The sequence below is a fragment of the Pelophylax lessonae genome, assembly GCF_965119305.1.
Source record: "Pelophylax lessonae genome assembly, chromosome: 3".
NCBI classification, from domain to species: Eukaryota; Metazoa; Chordata; class Amphibia; order Anura; family Ranidae; genus Pelophylax; species Pelophylax lessonae.
This window is the reverse complement of record NC_138770.1, coordinates 322,494,073-322,518,506: the sequence shown is the minus strand read 5'-3', so window position 1 is coordinate 322,518,506 and position 24,434 is coordinate 322,494,073. Positions and strand designations below refer to the sequence as shown.

The 24,434-nt window shown below is 38.7% G+C and overlaps 1 protein-coding gene across 2 annotated transcripts in view; it reads right to left on the bottom strand.

Annotated features, from left to right (window-relative positions):
• MYOM2 (myomesin 2) overlaps positions 1-24,434 on the bottom strand; it is a 224,338-nt gene that overhangs the window by 172,311 nt on the left and 27,593 nt on the right. The window contains exons 2-3 of one of the 2 annotated variants that reach the window (XM_082249653.1): positions 10,080-10,207; positions 8,664-8,786 (exon numbers count right to left, since the gene is read on the bottom strand). In XM_082249653.1, the coding sequence (XP_082105779.1) occupies positions 8,664-8,786; positions 10,080-10,186 (230 nt within the window). In that variant the 5' untranslated portion in view covers positions 10,187-10,207. The remainder of the gene's footprint in view (positions 1-8,663; positions 8,787-10,079; positions 10,208-24,434) is intronic. The other variant, XM_082249652.1, reaches the window with a different exon arrangement.

The window sequence follows — 24,434 nt, the reverse complement described above, 5'->3', positions numbered from 1 at the left end:
TTGTATCTAGATTATTGAACAGCAGGTGTTGCGCTTCAGCACTAGGAAATCAGTCAACCTATGTAGAAGACAGAAAATCTTGCACTATATGAAAGATAACATAAAATAACACTCGTGTAAAGTAAATGAAGAAATAATGCTGTGAAAACTATATTAAACTATTATATATACAGCATTTGTCAAGCAAATTTTACATACTAATTTTTAACTGTTACATCTTTGTTAGAAGAAACCAATGTAAGTGTTAAAAATAATAAAGTCCTATAAATATTGGCTAGATGGACCTCTGCATTCCTAGATCTGTAATCAGTTTCGAAGTAAGGTATGAATGTAAGAAAGCACTGAATTTTACTTTTTGTCTAATGTGTTAAGAAAAGTTAAATACTGTGAAATGAAGCTGTGTTGACTTCCAAACATCCAATCATGTAAAGGGGAATTAAAAAAGATCACAGATGAACTTTTCTTGAATTCACTGACTGTAAACTTTTATAAGTACAGGTAATGCAATATACACAATGTACACTGCCGACTGTGGTCATGGAACTGACACCTCATCCTTGCTCAAAGTTGTTTTTTAGCAGGTTGTTTTAACTTGCTATAACCTAGGTACAAAACATTTATAGAAAAGCAAAAATGCATGGGACTTTAAATGTACATTCTAGGGTATAGTAGACACAAACTCAGAGAGTATATAAAAATGTAACAATTTTATTAGATATCACATATGTTAAAAAACTGGCTTTAAAAACAAATTCACAAGTTAAGCAGCCACATATATAGCTATTTTGGCCTTGGGATCCAGTTGATTGGCCAACGCATTCTGTGGGCAAACCCGCTTCATCAGGGCCTCATATCATCTAATAAGTACTGTAATTATATACAAAAATATATATAAGACATTTATTTGTTAAATGGCATAGTGTCATAAAACATTTCACATACATCTTTTTAGCTCAACATACAAATTAACCACTTAAGCCCCGGAAGATTTTACCCCCTTCCTGACCAGGGCCTATTTTGCGATTCGGCACTGCGTGACTTTAACGGACAATTGCGCGGTCTTGCGACGCTGTATCTAAACAAATTTGATGTCCTTTTTTTCCCACAAACAGAGCTTTCTTTTGGTGGTATTAGATCACCTGTGCGATTTTTTGATCATGCGCTATAAACAAAAAAAAAGCATTAATTTTGCAAAAATAACAATATTTTTCACATTTTTTCATATGAAATTCCCCAAAAAAATGTAAAAATCTAAATTTTTTAACATTTTAGGCCAATTTGTTTTATGCTACATATTTTTGGTAAAAAAAAAATCGCAAAAAGCGTATTTTGATTGGTTTGCGCAAAAGTTATTGCGTTTACTAACTAAGGGAAAGATTTTTGTCATTTTTGTTGTTTTTTTTAACCCGTAATGGCGGCGATCTGCGATTTTTTTTGCGGGACTGCGACATTGCAGCAGACAGATCAGACCCTTGACTGACATTTTTGACACTTTTGGGGTTACCAGTGACATTACTACAGTAATCAGTGCTATACATATGCACTGTTACTGTAAAAATGACACTGGCAGTGAAGGGGTTAACTTTTTTGAGAGGGAGGGGTTAAGTGTGTCCCTATGGGCGTGATTCTAACTGTGATTGGTTGTGGCTTGAGGTGTAAGAACAGTGATCAACGGTCCTACATAGCAGAACTGTATGATCACTATTCTTACACAGGGGAGAATGACAGGCGGCTTTGTTTACATTAGCCGCCTGCCTTTCTCCCGGTGTAACGGACGATCGCGAGTGCCCGGCGGACATCGGGTCCGCCGGGCACACGCGAGGGGGGGTCCGTGACCGAGCGGGAGCGCGCATCCGGCGGCGCGTGCTCGCTCCCCAGAGCCTCACAGGCTAGTGACGTACCCCTACGTCACTTTGCCTGTGAGGGGCTGACCGCTGCAGTATAAGTACTTGCGGCAGTCGGCAAGTGGTTTAGAACATATTAAATACACCATGAATATGACAAGGAAGGGATGGATTACAGCTTCATAGTATAACCAATAACTTAATATCCATCATAACTGTGTAGTGCAATCCATTACTTAATATGGGTCGACAGTACATCAACCAGACATAGAAAATATTTGAACCCGATATTCTAACATTTAGACTTCCATTTCTGGCAACCTTTTTGGATATGAGGTAGCGTTGGAGATTTGGTTTTGTTCCCCACGGGCCTGGCAGGCTACCTATTTTCAGCACTTCATATATTCCTTTTATGGGTAACTATGTTCGATGTACTGTCGATCCAAATTAAGTAATGGATTACACTACACAGTTATGATGGATATCAAGTTATTGATTACACTATGAAGCTTTAATCTATCCCTTCCCTCTTCATAGTCATGGTGGATATAATACTTTCTTACATTGTATGTTGAGCTAAGAAGATATATGTGAAATGTTTTATGGCACAATGTGATTTAACAAATAAATATCTTATATATATTTTTGTATATAATTACAGTACTTTTTAGAGGATCTGAGGCCCTAATGAAGCATGTTCACTGGCCAAACATGTTGGGAAATCAACCGGATCCCAAGGCTGAGACACAGTACCTCACAAAAGTGACAGTACTCCCCTCACATTTTTGTAAATATTTTATAATATCTTTTCAGTTGGCAACACTGAAGAAATTACACTTTGCTACAATGTAAAGTAGTGAGTGTACAGCTTGTATAACAGTGTACATTTTCTGTCCCCTTAAAATAACTCAACACACAGCCATTAATGTCTAAACCGCTGGCAACAAAAGTAAGTACACCCCTAAGTAAAAATGTCCAAATTGGGCTTCACAGGTTGCCACTGGAGTCCTCTGGTGGATGTTAGAGACCTTGCGCTTCTCCACCTTCTGTTTGAGGATGCCCCACAGATGCTCAATAGGGTTTTGGTCTGGAGTCATGCTTGGCCAGTCCCTCACCTTTACCCTCAGCTTCTTTAGCAAGGCAGTGGTCTTCTTGGAGGTGTGTTTTGGGTCGTTATCATGTTGGAATACTGTCCTGCAGCCCAGTCTCCAAAGGGAAGGGATCATGCTCTGCTTCAGTATGTCACAGTACATGTTGGCATTCATGGTTCCCTCAATGAACTGTAGCTCCCCAGTGCCGGCAGCACTCATGCAGCCCCAGACCATGACACTCCCACCACCATGCTTGACTGTAGGCAAGACACACTTGTCTTTATACTTCTCACCTGGTTGCCGCCACACACTTGACACCTTCTGAACCAAATAAGTTTATCTCATCAGACAACAGGACATGGTTTCAGTAATCCATGTCCTTAGTCTTCTTGTCTTCAGCAAACTGTTTGCGGGCTTTCTTGTGCATCATCTTTAGAAGAGGCTTCCTTCTGGGACGACAGCCATGCAGACCAATTTGATACAGTGTGCAGCATATGGTCTGAGCACTGACAGGCTGACCCCCCACCCCTTCAACCTCAGCAGCAATGCTGGTAGCACTCATATGTCTATTACCCAAAGACAACCTCTGGGTATAACGGTGAGCATGTGCACTTAACTTCTTTGGTCGACCATGGCGAGGCCTGTTCTAAGTGGAACCTGTCCTGTTAAGCCACTGTATAGTCTTGGCCACCATGCTGCAGCTCAGTTTCAGGGTCTTGGCAATCTTCTTATAGCCAAGGCCATCTTTATGTAGAGAAACAATTCTTTTTTTCAGATCCTCAGAGAGTTCTTTGCCATGAGATGCTATGTTGAACTTCCAGTGACCAGTATGAGAGAGTAAGGAGTGAGATCGATAACACCAAATTTAACACACCTGCTCCCCATTCACACCTGAGACCTTGTAACACTAACGAGTCACATGACACCATGGAGGTAAAATGGCTAATTGGGCCCAATTTGGACATTTTCACTTAGGGGTGTACTCACTTTTGTTGCCAGCAGTTTAGACATTAATGGTGGTCTGTTGAGTTATTTTGAGGGGACAGCAAATGTACACTGTTATACAAGCTGTACACTCACTACTTTACATTGTAGCAAAGTGTAATTTCTTCAGTGTTGTCACATGAAAACATATAATAAAATATTTACAAAAATGTGAGGGGTGTACTCTCACTTTTGTGAGATACTGTTGATATCTATGTGGCTATTTAACTTGTGAATATGTTTTTTTTAACAAACTGTATGGGATATACAATAAAATTGTTATATTTTCATATATTCTCTGAGTTTGTTTCTAATATACCCTAGAATGTTCACTTAAAGTTCCATACACGTTTTGGTTTTCTATAATAATTTTTGGCTATGGTACCTTTTAATGGTAGACTCTGTATGACACTCCATCCCCACACACTGAGTCTTAGGTATAAAAACAGTTGTTCTAGGCTGTTAAAGTATATGACATCGCCCCTTTTTTTTTTTAATGTTTCTGTGTAATTTTTGTGACACTTGATCCAATACATAATTTAACAATGAAAGTACTTCATACTCCTATACACCGAATCCACCAAATATTAACATTTTACTTTTAATTCATGCTATTAACACTTTTTTAGTATTTAGGTTTTCAGTATTTTTGCCATTTTTTCTCCTCTTCGTCATTTGTAATTCTTGTGATGATAGCAATAGTTCTTCTAGACTTAATAGTCTTTACCATTCCTTTTCTTTTTCATTACTATCTGTCTTTTAATTGCGCATGAGGCTCATATTGCTTTACTCTTTTTCTATCCTGACTTTTCTGATCTTTCTTTCTTGCCTTTCTTCTTGCAATACCATCTTTATTTTCTTTCTTGCTTTATTTCCTGCTGTTTATTCTTGCTCCTCACAATCTCCTTTATTCTCTATCTCCCGCTTGCTACTTTATATTCTTAAACTGCTTACGGATTCTTTCTTTTTTTAAATTCTTCCTTCAAAATTGCTCCTATTTTCTTGTCAGCTTTTTGTCCTCTTATGGCATATTTGCCCATTTTGCTTGAAAATGTAACATTCATAGTACTATCCTATTCCCAAAGTGTCTCAGTGCTGCCCATCTCTCTATTAGTAGTGGGTAGATTGTAGTATTAATAAAGAAGAATTTGATAGGCAATCTAGTATAAAGGAACAATTGTACAATTGCCATCATCATTAAAAATGCAAATTGTGCGAAGGTAAAATGTCTAAATAGTGTGAAATAAGTGTTATACAATATTTTCTATCTAGTGGGTTAGGATATGGAGTGCATCAATTTCCATTTTCTTTCTTAATCAGAGAAAAGTACAGCAAAATCTTCCTTGGCTAATAAAGCTAAGAATATGAACCTTGTAGAATCTGCTCTTGACATGGACATTTACATTTAGAAGTTTAAACTTCTGGAGTATGTGTTTGCTTTAACTCTTTTTTCATAACATTGTTCTCGAAGACGGTTCCAGATTATACATTAGCAATGCCCTTTGCTACCTTTGATGATACAACTTTTGCTTGAATAGAAACAGATCAAATATTTTTATTACACATAAACAGCCTTTGTCTTCCTAAAGATGAACAGCCATCTTCTTCCTAACTGATCCAAAGCACAAATATCAGGATGCATGTGCCAAAGAAAAAATAAATCTCATTATTTGTTACGGCATATTATGGCTTATAGAGGTGAGGGAATTGAGTTACCCATATCAAGATATCACCCATAAAACGTCATTCACACACTTACATACACTGTTGGCAGGGCAGGTGTTGAAAATAGAATAAACAGAAGTAATTACTGACCTTATCTTGAAGAATTTAAGTCGGGATTTAGCATACACTTGCATATGATCATCAGAGCTAATTTGCTGATATCTAACATTTTTCATACAAAAAATTCTAGCAAGCTGAAAGAGCTACCCAGGATGCATGTATGAGTTGCATACAGCATGCATATGCACTAAGCATTCTTAGCAACATTTTACAGTGATGATTTTTATGGCAATTAGTCAAACAAAGCTTAGTGTAGTAGGCTGTAAACTCCACATTCCCGCCAAGCTGTAAAGCTAATGTTTGTTTGAATATATTTTGAGTAGGGCACAAGATAAAAGAATAAAAAAATGCCTTACCTGGATGCCTGGGTCATTCAGGCTGTAAACACTAGTAGCACTCATCTTCTTAACACAGTTAAAAACATTAGGCTGATAAGTCTACATTTTGTAAAGTTTTGTTTTACCAATATAACTTTTTGGTGGGTGGTACTTTAAAGGTAAAAAAAGGGAAAGGAATTTTAGGCTACATCCACACATTTTACTAAGTGTGACATAATGGTCCAGGGGATCCTTAATTTGAAAATATTGAAAGTGCACCTGTTTTTTTTTTCATTCTAAGAGCATTTTTTTCAGCTGCCTGTGTCCCCATGGGCACAATTTATTTACTGTCCTAGAAGTGCACCATAAAATGAAAGGAAATCTTTAAAATGTGACGGTAATTCCTCTTGCAATGGGAACACTTATTCCATTTTTTACCAAAATAAGTGTTCTTATTGGAAGGTCTACCGTCATGTCTTGCTCTGGCGACAACTTAACAGTATTGTCTCTTATGTAGACCACAACAAACTGCTTCTATGTATGGTATGAGAATGTGGGCCTAATATACTAAATAGAATTGTGCATGTGGATGTAACCTAGAAGCAAAATATCATGCTTTAATAGGGATGCCTACTTTTTCACTTTAAGTTCATTTAAATCTCTGAAAACTACACATATTCATTAAAATGTTTATTAATAGATGTTAAGAATTTCCATCACCCCAAAAACATTATGTTTAATTGGTTGCTATGTATTATTAATGCTAACTACATGTTTAAAAGTTTAAACATATTCTAAATGCAATTTAGTTAATGAATGCATTCTCAAAGGACACTGAGAAGTTAAGCTGTATGAAAAAAACCAATACCTGCTTTCAGTAATTTAGTATAAATGTTTTGTATTCTCTATTTCTTATCTTTTGCAAACTCTACTGTATATTTATAATAAATCAAATAAAAAAGAACAAACAAGAACATTTTGTGCAATCTTCTTTGATCACTGGGTGGCATTTAATTTTATATTTATGTACAGTATGTCATTTAAGCATTAAATTCATTTTTTTTCCCAGTTAAATTAATAGTAGATTATATAAAATATTATGTAAAATATTTATGTCAAATATTCAAATATTTACATTTAATAACAGGTAACAATCAAAACGAACATATTATTACTGACAGTATAGGAATAAAGTATAAAACAAATTTTGGTTGTTAGACTTGCTGATGCTGATGGCCATCATGACATTGTCTCTATTGCATGTAAAAATGCAACTTAATATTGTTTCTATAAAGTCTAAAGATTAGTTCACCATGACTTTGAAGAAAGTATCAAAATATATACAGTACAGCTTTAATAGTTAAAGCTGATCAAAATCTATCCCAATAAAGGTATATTTATATTTTTTAATGTCCACACATCTTGTGAAATGTATTTATTACTTGTGAAACATGAAGCTTTGTATAATTTATATCTTTAGCATTTTTCTCTAATGGTAGGACAAGCAGTGTAGCAATAAAAAGTCTGTTACCCCTTGTTACAGAGCAATAGAAGTTTTAGGAGTCATTGCCACACCCACACATTGAGTGGAAAGAGCAAGGCCAGTTTATATTGCCATTTTGCAGCCAAACAGCTCAGCAGGAGTCAGTTCATGAACAAAAAAAAAATACCATCTCCCATGAATTACATGGTATTTTATAGATGGCTACAGTTAAGTTTTAAACCAATTAATTGTGTCAGGGTTTTTTAAAGACTGAACATTTTCATCTGAATAAAAAGCCATAAATTAACAATAATATTACCCAAGAGAAAGATATGTTTAAATGAATCAGTATAATTGGTATACCTTTATTCCCACTAATGCCATTGAATTTAGTTCCTGTACTTGTAAATTGTATTCACAATGACATCAAAGAGTCTCAAGGTTGCTCAGTGCATCATTGTTTGACGTATATGTTCATCTTGTTAGTTAGTTGTAGTACCTTGTTGTAATATAAATAAGATATAGGAACCATGATAAAAAGTTGAAATTACTTTTATGTTTTCAATACCAAGCTGCAAAAGTAAGCTTTTAAAGTAGAGCTAAAAGCAAAACTTTTTTTTCCTTTTGGATAGAGCAAGAGAGGGTTATAACTTGAATCATTTTTTTTTCCTATCTGTGTACCATTGGTGAGATTTCCACTCATTTCCTGTCCCATAGCTAAAGCAGGAAGTAAAAGGATATCCCTCCAAAGTGAGGGAATGTCTGATTGTCACTGGATTCACATGAATTAATGTGGAAGATTTCAGCTCTCTTCCTGTTCTAGAGACAATTCAATATTTTGGATTTTCTTTTTCTTTCAATTTTGGGGTTATTGGTAAATAGGACAAATAGAGAGGGTGAATCTCCCCAACAGGTGGCACAGACAGTAAAGATCTATCCACAGCAATAAAGATCTATCCAAAAAAAAAAAAGGTCGCTATTAGTTAATTTAAGGTTAATGTAAGCTGTTCTACTACAATGTACTACTACTACTGCTACTACTACTACGACTACTACAGCTACTAGTTTGTTAATGATCCAAAGCATATCAAAAGTAAAAAGTATGTCATGATTTTAGTTTGCCTCTAACCATCCATGCATGGTACACAGTTGCATGTACCTTTTTTTAAATGCAGGGATATAGTATTCTTGAACATCTCTATCAGACCCACAAACGCATTTTATTCTTGAACCGGAGAAGGAAGCTGCTGAACTTCTTACAGCAGAAGCTGAGGTGCTTCTTCTGTAGTGACAGAGAGATGATGTCCAATCAATCTATTGCAGCACTTTCATTAGACAAACATTCCACCTTCTTGAATAAACCATTTTAGTGTTATTCTTGTTTTATTTTTTTTTTTCCTATTTAGGAATATAATGTCATGTTATTAAAATTCATTGAATTGAAAACATTTTTATTTGATTTTTTTTGTTTGTGTTTGAAGTTGCCCCAGAACTGTAGGTTATCTTCCTGAAGCCCCAGAATATTAGCTGTTTTTCCACCCAACCAAAAAGTCTGTTTGATTCATTCAGAAATGTATTTATTAAGTGATTATTACTTCATTAAGAAGACACCCAAAATGCTCATTAAAGTGGAACTTAAAGTGTATGTTACTCCACAAAGTAAGATTTAATAAATGTGTGGTAAACATGTTTTTTATTTGGCCTTCTAACTTTTTATTTACCCTACCTTTTTTAAATCCCTTGTGATCCTGACAGTTCCCTTGGGTCCTTTCCTCAAACAGACCGAGGTAAACACGGAAGAAAATCCATGCTGCCATGATAAGTCTGTGTCCCTGTGATGACTGTCAGGATGGCATGCTTACACACGGTGTGCCTGAATCTCCCAAAATCAGCTGCAGGGACTTCTTAGGCAATGAACTGCTAGTCCTTTGCCCTCTGCCTGCCTATTTTGAGAAAAGCTTCCAGACTTCAATTCCTCTTTAAATGGAGGGAGCTCTTTATTCCAAATAGGCCATGCAGGTCTAACCATTTGACCCAACTATCACTGTCAAAATTATATTGCTAAATATTAAAACTACAGTAGCCATTTGGCTACTAAACATAATTATAATCTATAAAAACGTATTGAGTAGTCATCATGTATTGAGAACTGTATATACTGGTCCAGTAATAATCTTCTGTAAGAGGTGAAAAAAAGCCTCAGTCTGATAAGGAAAGACCAAATTGTAAGATAATAGATCCAGTAAAATAGTGGACACCTATATTTCCACTGTTATTCAATTTCTATAATTATTTCTTTACAATCAAAGTTTGGATCCATCTATAACAGTAAATTCTATCAGAAACCTGTGTAGAGGTGGGCCCAAAAGACAGACTTTAACATACACTATATTGTTAAAAGTATTGGGGTGCCTGCCTTTACACGCACATTAACGTTTAATGGCATCCCAGTCTTAGTTAGTCAGTAGTGTTCAATTACTGACTAAACTGACTGTTAAGGCAGGTGTCCCAATACATTTGGCAAAATAGTGTATAATACAGTGTTGCAAATTATATTTTTCTGAGCACTACTTACCTTTGTGCTGAATATTCCTTAACTACATATCTGGTGTCAATGTTTCTGTATGATTGGTCATAATGCCTGTGCCTCTTCTGATAGAAAGGGACAACCTTCGAAGACATGGCACCAGCCTGTCCTTATAACTAGAATAAAAGATATTTAAAATTAGATTATGGTTAAAGCACATATAGCCATATTAACAGGTATATCCAGTTTACTAATTCATTCTCACAAACCATGTAAAACCACACAGCAACATTATAATAGGCAAAAAATATATATGAAAATATTGATAGGTTAGGTAACAAAAAGTCCAAAATGACAGATAAAATAAATAAATATGGATTGGGCACAAATAAAATAAATTATTAATTTGATTATGTAGTATAAAGCAGAGGGACACATCCTAATTAAGTGTAATAATTCAAATAGATAAAATAGATAGTCCAGTGCAAATCACTCTGATCTGTTCTGGAAGCCCTGCAGAAAGAAGGAGAAAAAGAGCAGGGATTTCAAATCGTCAGATCACTATTCTGGCTGCATGGGCACTGCCAACTCATCATCCACGACAGCAGGAACTGGGCCATTGGTTATGGTGTATGATGTTAGGTCACTATTCCCTTTTTTCTGGGAAAAAAAGACACCCAAAGTTGTCATTAGGTGATGCTTTATAAGACTTTACAGGTCATCATTTTAGGGTAAACCATGAATGATGACCCTAGAATTATTGACCTTACTCTGCGTGATGATATGTATGATGTAATTATCATTTTCCTACGTAAACATTTGTGCTTTTACTTTCATATGTGTGTAAATGCAAGGGGGTTAAAACATGTATTTTTAAATTTATTTCATGCAACTTTATTTTTTAAACCTTTTTCTTTTTTTCACTTAACTTTATTCCAATATGTGACATCATATATGGAGTGACAGGTTCTCTCTAATGAGACATTGAGTGTATATTAGACCCCTAATATCACCTCTGCACTTCATTGAAGCTAATCAAGCCCAGATTGTATTAAGTAGCTTCTTCCTCGGCCACAGTGGCTGAGGAATGACAGCACTGAAACCAGATGCAAAGAAATGCTGGAAGAATGATAAGAAAATGGATATTTATTGATCTAGTTTCATTCTACTTGCTGACACCCACAATGGATGTCCCAGGCCAGTCCAGCAAATTCAGCCCAAGAGCTGACCAACTGATGCTTAAAGAAGTCTCCAAGAACCCCAAAATGTAATTGTGGGATTTTCAGGTAACTCTTACCACATTTGGGGTCAAAGTGCATGCATCTACGACCAGAAAGAGATTACATTATCCAACTAGCATGAAAGGTATGTTAAATAAAATGCATTTATTATCCAAAAAGTACATTAGAGCAAGAATACAGTTTGTCATTGAACATATACACAAAGACTTGGCCTTCTGGTACAATGTGCTGAAGACTGATCAATCTAAGTAAGAGTTGTTTAGTCACAGTAACAGTAGACATGTGACATGTAAAAATGAAGACAGTATTTCAGAAAAAGAAACTCATAACAACTCTAAAGCATGGTGATAGAAATGTTGTGGTTTGGAGTTGCTTCACTGCTTCAGGACCTGGGTAGTTCACAGTCATAAAGTCAACGATGCATTCTGTACCATGTCAAAAAGTGTTTGATGAGAATGTGAGGCCATCTGTTGAACCGGAAATTTGTCTTTAAACACGATTCGAAGCACACTAGAAAATGGCTCAAAAGAAAAGAATAGAAGGTTATAGACTGCCCTTGTCAAGGCCCCTTGATTCTTATTGAAATATTTTAGGGGGGCTTTTTTAAATGAGTAGTTAACGTAAGAAAAACCACAAACAGTTTCCAACTGAAGAATTTTTGCATTGAATAGAGTTAAAAATGTCACTTAGTCAATGTCGGAGACTGGTGGGCAGTTATACAAAATGCCTAGAAAAAGTCATTTCTGCTATAGGGGGAAATATAATCTTTTGATGCCAAGGATATGCTTCCTTTTATCTCAGTTTACCATTACATCTATTGCCATTTTTGTTGAATAAATGATTGAAAAGGCCAAGTTTTCTTGTATTCTTATTCAAGTGTATCATCTTCATCTGCAGACAATGTTTGAACAAAGATCCAATGTCTGCTTGTTTATATACAGTAAGTTGAAAATATTGAATATAACAACAAATTCAATGAAGTGTACTTAATTTTTCTGCTGTATATACTACTGTATATAAAACCCACTGTCCGCTGACATCACAGAGCTGGTCCAGGCTCGGTAAAGATTGCATCCATAGGGTCAGGATCCGCCCACATGTCTGGACTGGCACTCAGCTCAGCCTCTGAGCTGCTCCCACCCCCTCCACAGCCCAGCACTCCAGTGAGCGCAGGGGGGCAGAGCAGACAGTGGTGACTAACAGTCACCAGCTCTAAGCTGAGGGAGCTCTGAGAACTGAGCGATTGGTGGTGTTTGATTACTCAGTTCTCAGCTTTAGAGTCGGCGAGGGACAGATGCAGCATTGGACCGATGCTGCATCCACCTAGTTAAGTATGATTCTAAAACTTTCAAACTTTCAAAAATTCCATATTTCTCTTTTAATAGCTTTATTTTGTTTTATTATGGGCCCCATTACACATAGTTATGACTATGACAGTGAAGCTTCCAGGGCACCACAATCTGCAAAATAATACTGCTAATTCTGTTATGTGGAGTGACTAGGTACTCTTGGGTATCCTGCATATCCTGTAAATCCTGTAAATTTGCAATGTGAAATTAGGATACTGTTGCCACTGACTGCTAGATGGGGAGAGATATTTGGCACTACTTTGTTGCTCACTGCTGTTCTTTCTGGAGGTTTTGACACGAACAAGCAAAAAAGCTGTCTTTAGCAAGCTGACTGCCTCCACACAGAGACACAGTGCAAAACAAGGCATGGTAAGTCATTAATGGGGAAAGATCATCTTCAGGGAGACCACAGGTAAAACATGACTTGTCTTTCACCCTCTTTTTGTTTTGACACAGCTTCCAGAGTTCACTTCCCTGTTAAATCTTAAAGAGCTAGGACAACTAATGCTGGGGTGAGGGGACCATCCTGCCTTGAGTCCCTTTGGAGATCAAATGGATTAGAAAGTACGTTATTTCATGCATGCTGGTAATAAGACTCTAAAGACCCTAAAAATTTGAAATCTTGTGAAAAGATGCTCCTGCACATTGCTAGAGAGTTTTTTCTTGAGATTTGTTTAGAGCACAATCTCGTATTAAATTGTCAAGCAGAGATCAATCACTAGGGCAAGTGATATTGCTAGGCCTTGGCAAACAGGACACATGCCCCCAGTCTCAGGCAACTGACCTTCAAATTCGCACCTAGTCCTTTATCCAGACATTTTTGTAAACAGCTTTTCATTAATGCAAAGCATTCCCTTCATCACACTTTTGAACAGACACTTCTGGGCAGGGCCGGGTGGTTGATACCCAAGTTGGAAGAATGGCACATGGGGGAAATATACCAAAACTGGGTGCACACAGAATCTAGTGCAGCTGTGCATAGTAACCAATCAGCTTCTAGGTTTTATTGTCAAAGCTTTAAGTGTTTTGAAAAGGCTTAAGGTTTTTTACCTTCATGCTTTCTATGAATGAAGGTAAAAAACCTTCTGCCCCCCCCCCCCAATAACTCACCTGAGACCCCTCTCAATTCAACGATATGCACGAGGGCTGAGCTTCTCCCAGGTCCCTCATTCCTCATTGGCTGAGACAGCAGCGGGAGCCAGGAGCGCCAGCAGGGGACCTAAAAAGAGGAGGATCAGGTTGCTCTGTGCAAAACCAATGTACAGAGCAGGTAAGTATAGCATGTTCAAAAAATAAAAAATAACAAACATTTAATTTAATTGAGCAAGCTAAAGTTAGAAGCTGATTGGTTACTATGCACAACTGCACCAATTCTGTGTGCGTCAGTTTTAGTAAATCTCCCCCATAGAGTCCAAAGGTAGATTTTATTTAGTTGAGATAAAGGTAAACAGATAATACGTGGAGCAGCAATTGTAATCACCAGTATTAGTAATGTGTGTGCAATAACTGCAGCAAAGTACTTAGCATAACAGTACCAAACAGTATGGTATCAGCGACACCATCACAGGTGCAGAAGTTGTCAGCACTGTTAACAGTACAATGGAAAGTTTCCAGCAGCAAAGTTGTTAACTTAGGGGGTGGTTGTTAGGCAGGGTAGCAGTGCAAGTGGCAGTTACTAAATTGGTGCAAGCCCTATATCATAGCACTTGAGACCAGAGAATAACAGCGCACACCAGGCTTATCTTTATTTGTCCCTCCTCACTCAGAAACCTTTCCCTGAGCTAATTCCCTGTCCCTAGTGCAAATGCAGCAGGGCACTGGTATATATTACCAACTGCCTATACTAAAGATGGCCACCAAAGGTCACTCAGTTTTGCAGTGTCCAATTGCACTACAGCTTTTCTGGTGACCCCTATGTAGTTTGCAGAGGAACAATGTTCCATCCAGCCTCTGCTCCAGCTGCACAACGGCACAGTAACACAGTGCATCCTACAGGATGGAGGAAAAACTGCACTTGTCTACTTGCGCACAAAATGTGAATACCTGACTAATTAATTAAAGACAAACACAGCATGGATAATCCAGGATCCAAGATGAAGCACAGCCCTCCATTTGTCTGTGCATAATATCACTCCAGAGCCTCGGACGGATGCATGGATTGTAACCCCAAGAAAGAAAATGCTTCATATAGTGTAGTATAATAATATTCAAATATTTATTAAAAAAGAATTATACTCAAAAATACTTAGAAACAATGCTAGTTTGTTAGCCATAAAATCTGCCGGCCACTCAGCTCCAAGCCACTCAAAAGCCCCACAAATCGCACAATACTTGCCTGCCTACAGCGTCAAACTCTGAAACCTTAATCTATATGAAAAATAGATATAACATTTCTTTGGGTAGAATGTTGCATGACTGAGTATTCCTCATTCAAAGTGTGACAATGCTGAAATCTGAAAAACGGCTTGGGCAGGGAGAGGATGAAACAGTCCAGTCTTGAAGTTCTTAACATGATCACTAACAAACAAAATAACTTTATTTGATTGCAGTCTGATTGCAAGCTGCACTTTCTGGCTACAAGGGCAATGTGCAGCTATACAGTAAGTGTTACTATAGTTACTCAACTAAGTGTTTTAATAATTGTAAATTGAGACACAATGAAAAGGAGGACAACTGAAAACTATACAGGATGAGCATCAATACTTTAAGTATGTCATATGTAAAAAAAAAAACAAAAAAACAAACAGAACGGCAAATTTATCTAATAAGGACAAGGTAGCAAAGAGATAAATACCCAACACTTTTAGTTTGTAGCTGAATTCACACATGGTGCGGTGACAGAACTTTCCTGTATTGTAAAACACCTGTCACCACAAGGAGGCAGAAAACAGTTGTTTCCTGTGTGTCCCATTCACACTGTAATGCAGCCTGGAGTATACTGTAGACATACTGAATTTTATCGCAGTGCACCATACCAAATCACATGGAATTGTACAGCAACACAGAGCATTGTGCTGTGCCATGAATGAAGAAAAGAAAGAAAGGGTGCCATGTGATGTGCTGAACCTTGCAACTAGGGATGGGCTTCGTGTTCGAGTCGAACCTGGCGAACAAATGGGCTTCTTCACGGGAACTTTGAGTCCCCTGCACTGCGCACTGGCAGTGCATTATGTGATTGGCCAAAGCATGGACTCTAACCTCCATGCTTTGGCCAATCAAATCATCTGTGCCATGATTGGCAAAAGGCAGGTGCCTTTAGCCAATCATGGCTTAGGGACAGCTGCCATGCACTGTGTGTAAGGTGAGATAGAACTTAGTTAGTTAGGCAGGGAGAGTGTGTTCAGCCTTAAGCAGGGTTGATGGTGGTAGAATACCAGGCTTGCAATTGAGAGGTTTTGGGTTCGGTTCCCTTGGCCAGCAGGTGATTTATGAGTGGAATTCCTTCAGGGAGAGTGTAGTGAGTTTAAAAGATAGTGTAGTATAGTTAATAATACATTGCTGGCAGGGAGAGAGATTTTTGCTTTTTACAGTTTGTTGAGATCAGAGATGCAGTGTATATGACAAAGTTTATATATATATATATATATATATATATATATATATATATATATATATATATATTAAAACTTTGTGGTGTACATCTATATATATATAGGCACATTAGGTTAAAACAGTTTATGTCAGTATTGCTGAAAAAAATGGCGTCCCCCCCCGTCCATACCAGGCCCCTCAGGCCCAACCGTGCCAAAATGTAAAAAATGGCGTGGTGTTCCCCCTAAAATCCATACCAGACCATTATCCGAGCACACAGCCTCTCACAGATTGATGCCCACTGAGCAAAACTGAGTCTTTTGGGCGGAAAGCCCATGTGAAACACCCAAAGACATGTTATGAACTGCTCTATAATAATATATAGGTATACCAGTCAGCATGCACACTGTTACCATCTCATATACCAACTGGTACAATAAATATATATAAACTTTTATCCTCCTTTTCATAATCTTAAAAGAAAATATAGCTTAAATAGAAAAAAATGGAAAAAAATATTGTCAATTTCACAGTCAGCTCCTGGTTGGATCTGATCCAAAAAAATTCAGCACAGGAGAGCCCTGTCCTAAGTATAGCACTGACCAGCTGATCCTCCAAACTGCACACAAGTGGTTCCACTTCTTACGCACTCTAGTCTTAACCTAGTTGTGTTATATGTCAAGATAATAATAAGATAATCTTCCCTTACGCTGAAACCTGAGGCCAATACTTAACTGCCTGAATTCGCTACCTGACTCTAGCATTTGAATCTGATACTTAATCTGATTCTGAAACACATAACCCTGAAGTTTTATTCTGCCATGTAACTTTGACGTTTCACTCAGACTCCTGATTTAGACCTTCAACCCGAGAGCAATATTAACAACAAATATTTATTATAAACAGCTTACGAATTTTTAAATGTGGGGGCTTTATTCATTTTCTTTTTTTCAGTTTTTTTCTTCTTTATTTTCACCTGGTGATCAAGCCATTAAATCTGTTATTTTTCAACTTCCAAGACCAAGCTGTCCAGTGAAAGTGCTGCTATGCATGGTAGCCAATCAGCTTCTAACTTCAGCTTGTTCAGTTAGGCTTTGACAATAAAACCTGAAAGCTGACTTCTATGCACAGCTGCACCAGATTTTGCACTCTCCAGTTTTATTAAATCAACCCCAATGTGTGTTACTGGCCCGATTACCAGGTCTAAAAAGAAAACAAATGCAGCCACCACATTTAGGTATCGTTAAGCAGCAATATTACATTTTTGTATTTGGGTTTGATATAATTTTATGGTTGGGCTATGGTGCTTAAATTTTTTGTCTGAGACTAACTGAGTCTGCAGTGATAAGTATTGGCTAATTTTTGTGGGAGGATCAGATTTGGGGCTAACATAAATAATCATTGCCAACTAGCTATATAACTGTTCTGGGGGACAGAGATGAGCTTGTACGTTGCTTTAGGCATCTCCAATGGGCATAAGTACTGTTGCAAAGGTGTGCAGTGACCTCACAAAATAGGAATTAAAGCTTGGGCTCTAATAAACAACACTTTCATTATTGGCACCTATACTTGACCAGCTATTTTTAATTGTTGCATGTATGCTGTAAGTTTTTTTTTTCTAAGAGGTGACCAAAAGTGCCATTTAGTTTTTTCAGTACCCTCAACAATGCTCCTAGCAGAGCTAAAATAAACATATGTTTAATTTCTGAACCATCTATCCACAATTTAAAAGGATCTGCTGCAGTATATGTTGGAAAAAGCTGTATGTGGCTCAATCGAGTCCAACCAGAACTTTCAACCTGCAATTTGGAGGATTAGTAACAGTAAAGCCCGTGGTTCTATGGATCCAAGTGTTCCTCCTTCTCCTCCCAAATTGTAGTAGAAGGTTCATAATCCAAACTACCCATAATGTGTGTGGTGGAGACATTAGAATCTAACCCCTTTTTGGCAAGTTTTGATTTTAGAAGGTCCATGTCCTCTATAATGAATACATTTTTAGAAAATTGTAAGAAATGCTAAACCTTCCTCCATTTACCTTGCCTTCCCATAATGAATAATCATGGTTTCCCAGCATTCTTCAAACCGTAGTCACCTTAGGTAAGTAAAATGAAATCATAGCTGCATTAATTTGCTACTGATAGCCTTCCTGTAAACTTCTTCATCACAGCAAAGTCCTGATATTTACCTATTCTCCAACCAAAGAGAGCCACATAGATCCAATGTCATACTCCTGTTGACAATTTTATATCACATGGTCTGTGGCTTAGACCCTTTTGAGTTTTGGGGGCTGATTAAGATATGATATTATACATATTGTAAATTCACTTATTATTAGGCATAATTAAAGTCCTTCAAGGTCTAAACTTTTTAGCAGCGTAACCAATGTCCGTTTACACAAATCAATGTAAGCTAATAGACATTTTTCAAAGTGTTTGCCATTTTTGATGTTGTGATTCACAATGCTAGATATGGTAAGCTTAAAATTCCTTACAGTTGTTAATAGGAAATTAGGAAAATAAGATCCCCAGTGACCCTTGCACATTGGTATATCCAGTGACCCCCAACATGTCCAGTGACTACTGCACTCCTGCATCATCTTGTGACCTTACAACACTCTGTGATTCCATTACATCCTCTGTCTCCCTGTGATCCTAGAGCATCCTCACCCAGTGACACCAAAGGATCCTGAGTCAACCTGTGACTCCATTGTCACGGCCACTAAGCCTCAATGCTCAACCCCAGGTTACTTTCTGTATTTCCTGAACAGTTGAGCTCCCCTTGTAGATGAGAACCCCTGTCTATGACATTAATATTTATTTTTTTTCTCTCACATTTTTCAAAGATTATGTTGTAAGCCCACTAAGTAATACTTTTTTTTTACAAACAATCAGCTAAGAGCAATTGGTTGCTTGGGTGCTAAACAATTTGATATTTCATAATGTAATACATTTGTAGAATAAGACTACTTTTATCAGTTAAGGGGTCATGCACACAGACATTGTTCAATTTTATCTTGTAATCTTAGCTTGTAAATACTAGTCTCAAGTACATTAAATTCATCAAGCATTTAAAAGGCCTTGGGCAGCTTTTATGAAACCCTTCGAGTACTTTTCAGCTCCAGGCTTGGAATGCTGAATACAGATCATAATGAGTGTGCCTTCTGTAGTGCTGATGTGTCTAACTGATATTGCTCTAAAGCTTCTTTGCTAAGTATCTGTTCAACCTGTGCTTGTTACAAAAAAAAACAAAAAAAACAACTTTATACATTCAACATAGCAGACAATGCCAATCAGAGTTAAAAAGAACTAAACTGTGGAAGCTCTGGCTAATAAAAGGCAGACAGAGGACAAAGGACAAGTAACCAGAGTTTTCCCTGCAGCTGATCTTTTCCTTACTACGGACCTACCATGGCTTGTTCTGCACTGTGTCTCTGTATGGAGCCATTTTTTTTTTTAGAAGCAGGACTTTTTTATTTTGCCTCCAGCAAGGAGAATAGTAAATAGCACAGTAATGTCCTTACCAAATCTCACTCCATATCTGCTAAGACAACAGTCAGAGGCAGTTGTGTCTTAGTTCCCACACTGCATATATGTAGCTATGAAGCCATAGGCAAATGATGCATAGGCAAACCCTTGCATACAAGGAAGGGCACAGCTTTTTTCCAGAAGAATTTAAGAAAAAAAATATATAAATGTATATTCAGGCTACTGCATGGGCCAATTAAAATCTCTAAATGTTACCTATAATGTTGTAAATCTTTACTTTTTGATTTCAGTTTCATTAAACTAAAGTATAAAACTATCTACAACTAGGAAAAATGTTTCAGCTTTGACTAGGCTTTTTCTATTATACCTGACCTGACCTCTTGGTGTCCATAAAATTATCACATGTTTAAAGAAATAGATAAAATCCTACACTGGAATATCCCAACAAAAAATATTGTTCATGGCTCATAAGACCATTTCTTCAATATATAAATGGATGAACCCATTCCCCCAGTGTATTCCAGTGAAAACTGTTAACAAACGGTTAACAAAAACTATAAACAAAAAAGAGAGGCAATTCCGAAACAAAAAACAGTGTTTTTTTTTTCACTTTCTGCTTTATAACATTCCCCCCAAAAAATGTAAAAATCAAATGTTTTCATCATTTTAGGCCAATTTGTATTCTGCTACATATTTTTGGTTAAAAAAAAAAAATCCCAATAAGCATATTTTGATTGGTTTGCACAAAAGTTATTTATTATTATTATTATTATACAGGATTTATATAGCGCCAACAGTTTGCGCAGCGCTTTACAATGTGAAGGAAGACAATACAGTTACAATACAGTTCAAAACAGGAGGAACTAGAGGGCCCTGCTCGTTAGAGCTTACAATCTAGAAGGGAGGGTCAAGTGAAACAAAAGGCAATAACCATGGGGGATGGGTTGATGGAGAAAATGGAGGTATATTTGTTAGGTGTGGGTAGGATAGGCTTCTCTGAAAAGGAGGGTTTTCAGAGATCACCTAAAAGCTAATAGAGTGGGAGATAATCGGACAGATAAGGGTAAGGAGTTCCATAGGATTGGAGAGGCTCTGGGAAAGTCCTGGAGGCGAGCATGGGAGGAGGTGATGAGTGAGCTAGAGAACAGGAGGTTTTGAGAGGAACGAAGAGAGCGATTAGGTTGGTATTTTGAGATGAGGCTGGTGATGTAGCTGGGGGCTAGGCTGTGGATTGCTTTGTAAGATGTTGTAAGTATTTTGAATTTAATTCGTTGGGTGAGCGGAAGCCAGTGGAGGGCTTGACAGAGAGGAGCAGCGGACACTGAGCGATTGATGAGGTGGATGAGTCTGGCGGCAGCATTCATGATGGATTGAAGGGGGGATAACCTGTGTAGAGGTAAGCCAATGAGAAGGGAATTGCAGTAGTCGAGGCGCGAGATGACCAGGGAGTGAACTAGGAGTCCAGGACAACACCTAAGACCTTGCATGTGGGGATGGGTTGATGGTTATGCCATTGATATTGACGGAGAAATCAGGGGAAGGGGCACGCAGTGGAGGAAAAATTATAAGCTCGGTTTTGGATGGATTGAGTTTGAGGAAGTGGTGAGACATCCAGACCGATATATCTGATAGTAAATTAGTGATGCGTGAGGAGACTGAAGGAGAGAGCTGAGGAGTGGATAGATAGATTTGGGTATCGTCAGCGTAGAGATGGTATTGGAAGCCGTGGGAGGCTATCAACTGACCTAGAGAGGAGGTGTAGATTGAAAATAGGAGGGGTCCAAGAACAGAGCCTTGGGGGAGTCCAACAGAGAAGGGAAGAGGAGAGGAGGAAGTAGAATTGTAGGTAACGCTAAAGGTGCGGTTACATAAGTAGGAAGATAACCATTGAACAGTACGGTCACGGAGACCAAAGGCATGGAGTTTTTTGAGGAGGAGGGGATGGTCAACCGTATCAAAGGCAGCAGAAAGGTCCAGAAGTAGACTAGTGCATGTTTTAGAGAGTTGGGGAAGATGCCAGAAGAGAGGGAGAGATTGAAGATGTGGGTTAGAGAGTGTAGAATAGGGCCAGAAGGTGACCGTAGCATTTGCGAGGGAACAGGATCCAGAGGGCAGGTTGATAAGTGGACGTTAGCAAGTAGTTTAGCAACCTCGTCTGTAGTGGCGGGGTTGAATGAGGGAAGTAATGATTGCACTTGTGGGCGTGAAGCATAAGGCATGGAGGAAGGTATCTGAACAGCAACGATCTCCTTACGAATTGTGCGCGTCTACAAACTGTAATAATGACACTGGCAGGGAATGTGTTAACCCAGGGGCGATAAAAGGGTTAAATGTGAGAATAGGGAGTTTTTTCTAACTGTGAGGGTGATGGGCTTATTGGATCAACACAGGGATCTGTGTTCCTAAATAGGAGGAACACAGAAGCCCTGCGGTGATAACTGACCGAACAACGGTCTGCCGTGTTTACAACGGCAGACCACAGTTCTGTCTTCCTGGGGAGTAATCGCGGATGCCCGGCAGCAATTGCCCGTGCCAGCCCCACAGATCAGCTTCCCCTCTCATGAATCGCCCTCCATATTTGCTCCCGAGGAGCGACCTATGGGTACGGCGATTCGCACAGCCGAGCCAGCCTGCCACAGTATATTTGCAGCGGGCGGTCGGCAAGTGGTAATATGGATTGGACCCTGGGCAAACATTTTCTTTGGCCCCCAATGCAATTTTGCTCTCCACCCCAACATCACAAAAAACAAACAAACACACACATAGACTAAGGTCCCTTTCCCGCCATGGGACCCGAATTGATCCGCCTGTCCTTTTTTCAGGCAGATCCAATTGGGCCACCCATTTTCCTGGCAATGGGTGGCCATCCGGCCAGCTGGTCAGATCTGATGACAATCAGATGGAGACGGATATGCAGTCCGCTTCCATCTGACCGCCCCATAGAGGACAGCGGGCTCTGTCCTTGTCCGCTCTGCATAGCATAGTGGACACAGACCTGACATCCGCCTGCTCAGCGGGGATCGGCGGAGAGAACCCCCCGCTGAGCAGGTGGATTTCGCTCAGACGGATCCACCCCATAAACATAAAGAACTGGTCCACAAACAAGTCCTTAGCTTGATCTGTAACAGTACGTACTCGCCAACTGTAGTAACACTTATATGTTAATATCTAAATAACTTTCAGTTATAAAGTGAAAATCAATATTATATTGCATGTGTAAAACAATTAGCTATGTTGTCTAGTAACACAAAATAAATAATAATAAATAAAACAACAATTTACAACAACACATAGCAGTTAACCACTTGCCAACCGTGCTATAGCCGAATGATAGCTACAGCGCAACCGGCTACTTCTGGGAGGCCATCATATGACGGCTTCCCGTGATCGCACCTGCCGCATGACTGCAGCAGGGCGCAAGTGGCATGCTCTGTGATCGCAGTGTCCTCAGGACACTGCTGATCACAGATTGAGGTAAAGAGCCAATCAGTGGCTCTTTACCATGTGATTAGCTGTGTCCAATCACAGCTGATCACGGATGTAAATAGAAGCCGTGTTATCGGCATTCTTTTTGTCACACTGACAGAATGAGGAGAGAAGAAGAGAGCCAATAACCGGCTTGTGTAAAAGGTACCTCAACACTGATTATCAGTGCAGTCCCAATAGTGCCCATCAGTGCCCACCAGTGCCTCCTCATCAGTGCCACCTGTCAGTGCCGCCTACCAGTGCCCATCAGTGCCACCATTCAGTGCCACCTCATAAGTGCCACCTATCAATGCCACCTACCAGTGCCCATTAGTGCTGCCTATCAGTGCCCATCAGTGACCACCAGTGCCGCCTCATCAGTGCCCATCAGTGCAGCCTCACCAGCGCACATCAGTGAAGGGGAAAAATTACCCGTTTGCAAAATGTTATAACAGAAATGAATAAAAACGATTTTATTTTTCAAAATGTTCAGTCTTTTTTGTTTATTTAGCACTAAAAATTAGAAAAACTCAGCGGTGATTTAATACTACTGAAATAAATTTCTATTTGTTTGTCCAAAATGATAAAAATTATCATAGTGTGACAGTGCTGAAAATTTGCCTGGGCAGGTAGGAGGTAAAAGTGTCCGGCACTGAAGTGGTTATAAAAGAAGGGACCCTAGTGGCCTCTTCGGTTATAAATGCACCCCCTGCTTGCCAGTAGTAATGTGATTTGAGCTGCCCATGCACAGCTCACATCACATATAGAGTCTACCCTGTGTGCTGCAGTAATGTGTCGCTGCAGCCTTTCCATGCAAGCGGTCAAAGGCTGAGAACCCAGAAAAGAAGACTGGGAGAGGAGGCATGGGCCAAGGGCCAAGGGAAGCCATGAAGGGCTCATTTTCCAGGTAAGTGTGTCATTATGTGCTAGTATGCAAAGCATACTAGTGGATTAAGACTTAAACCTGCTTTTTAAAAATGACTTTACTACTACTTTTGATCTGGTTCACATGCATGCTCAAGCACAACAGCCCATTCATTTGAGTGGGCTGCCATACTTGCCATGCTTGCATTTACCGCAGAAAAAAAGGTGTGTGCAGCATTTTAAAAACTCAGTGGCCTTGAAATCGCATCATGCTTTTGTACCTGCAGTTTCCACACCCGCAAACGTGCTCTGTTTTTAGATGTGTGGCCTACGCATCTAAAAACGCAGCACGTTTGCAAGTGCAGGAATGGCAGGGAAATTGCATAGTGCAAAAGCATGGTGTGATTTCAAGGTCACTGTGTTGTTAAAATGCTGCACACACCTTTTTTCTGTGGGAATATCAGGCAA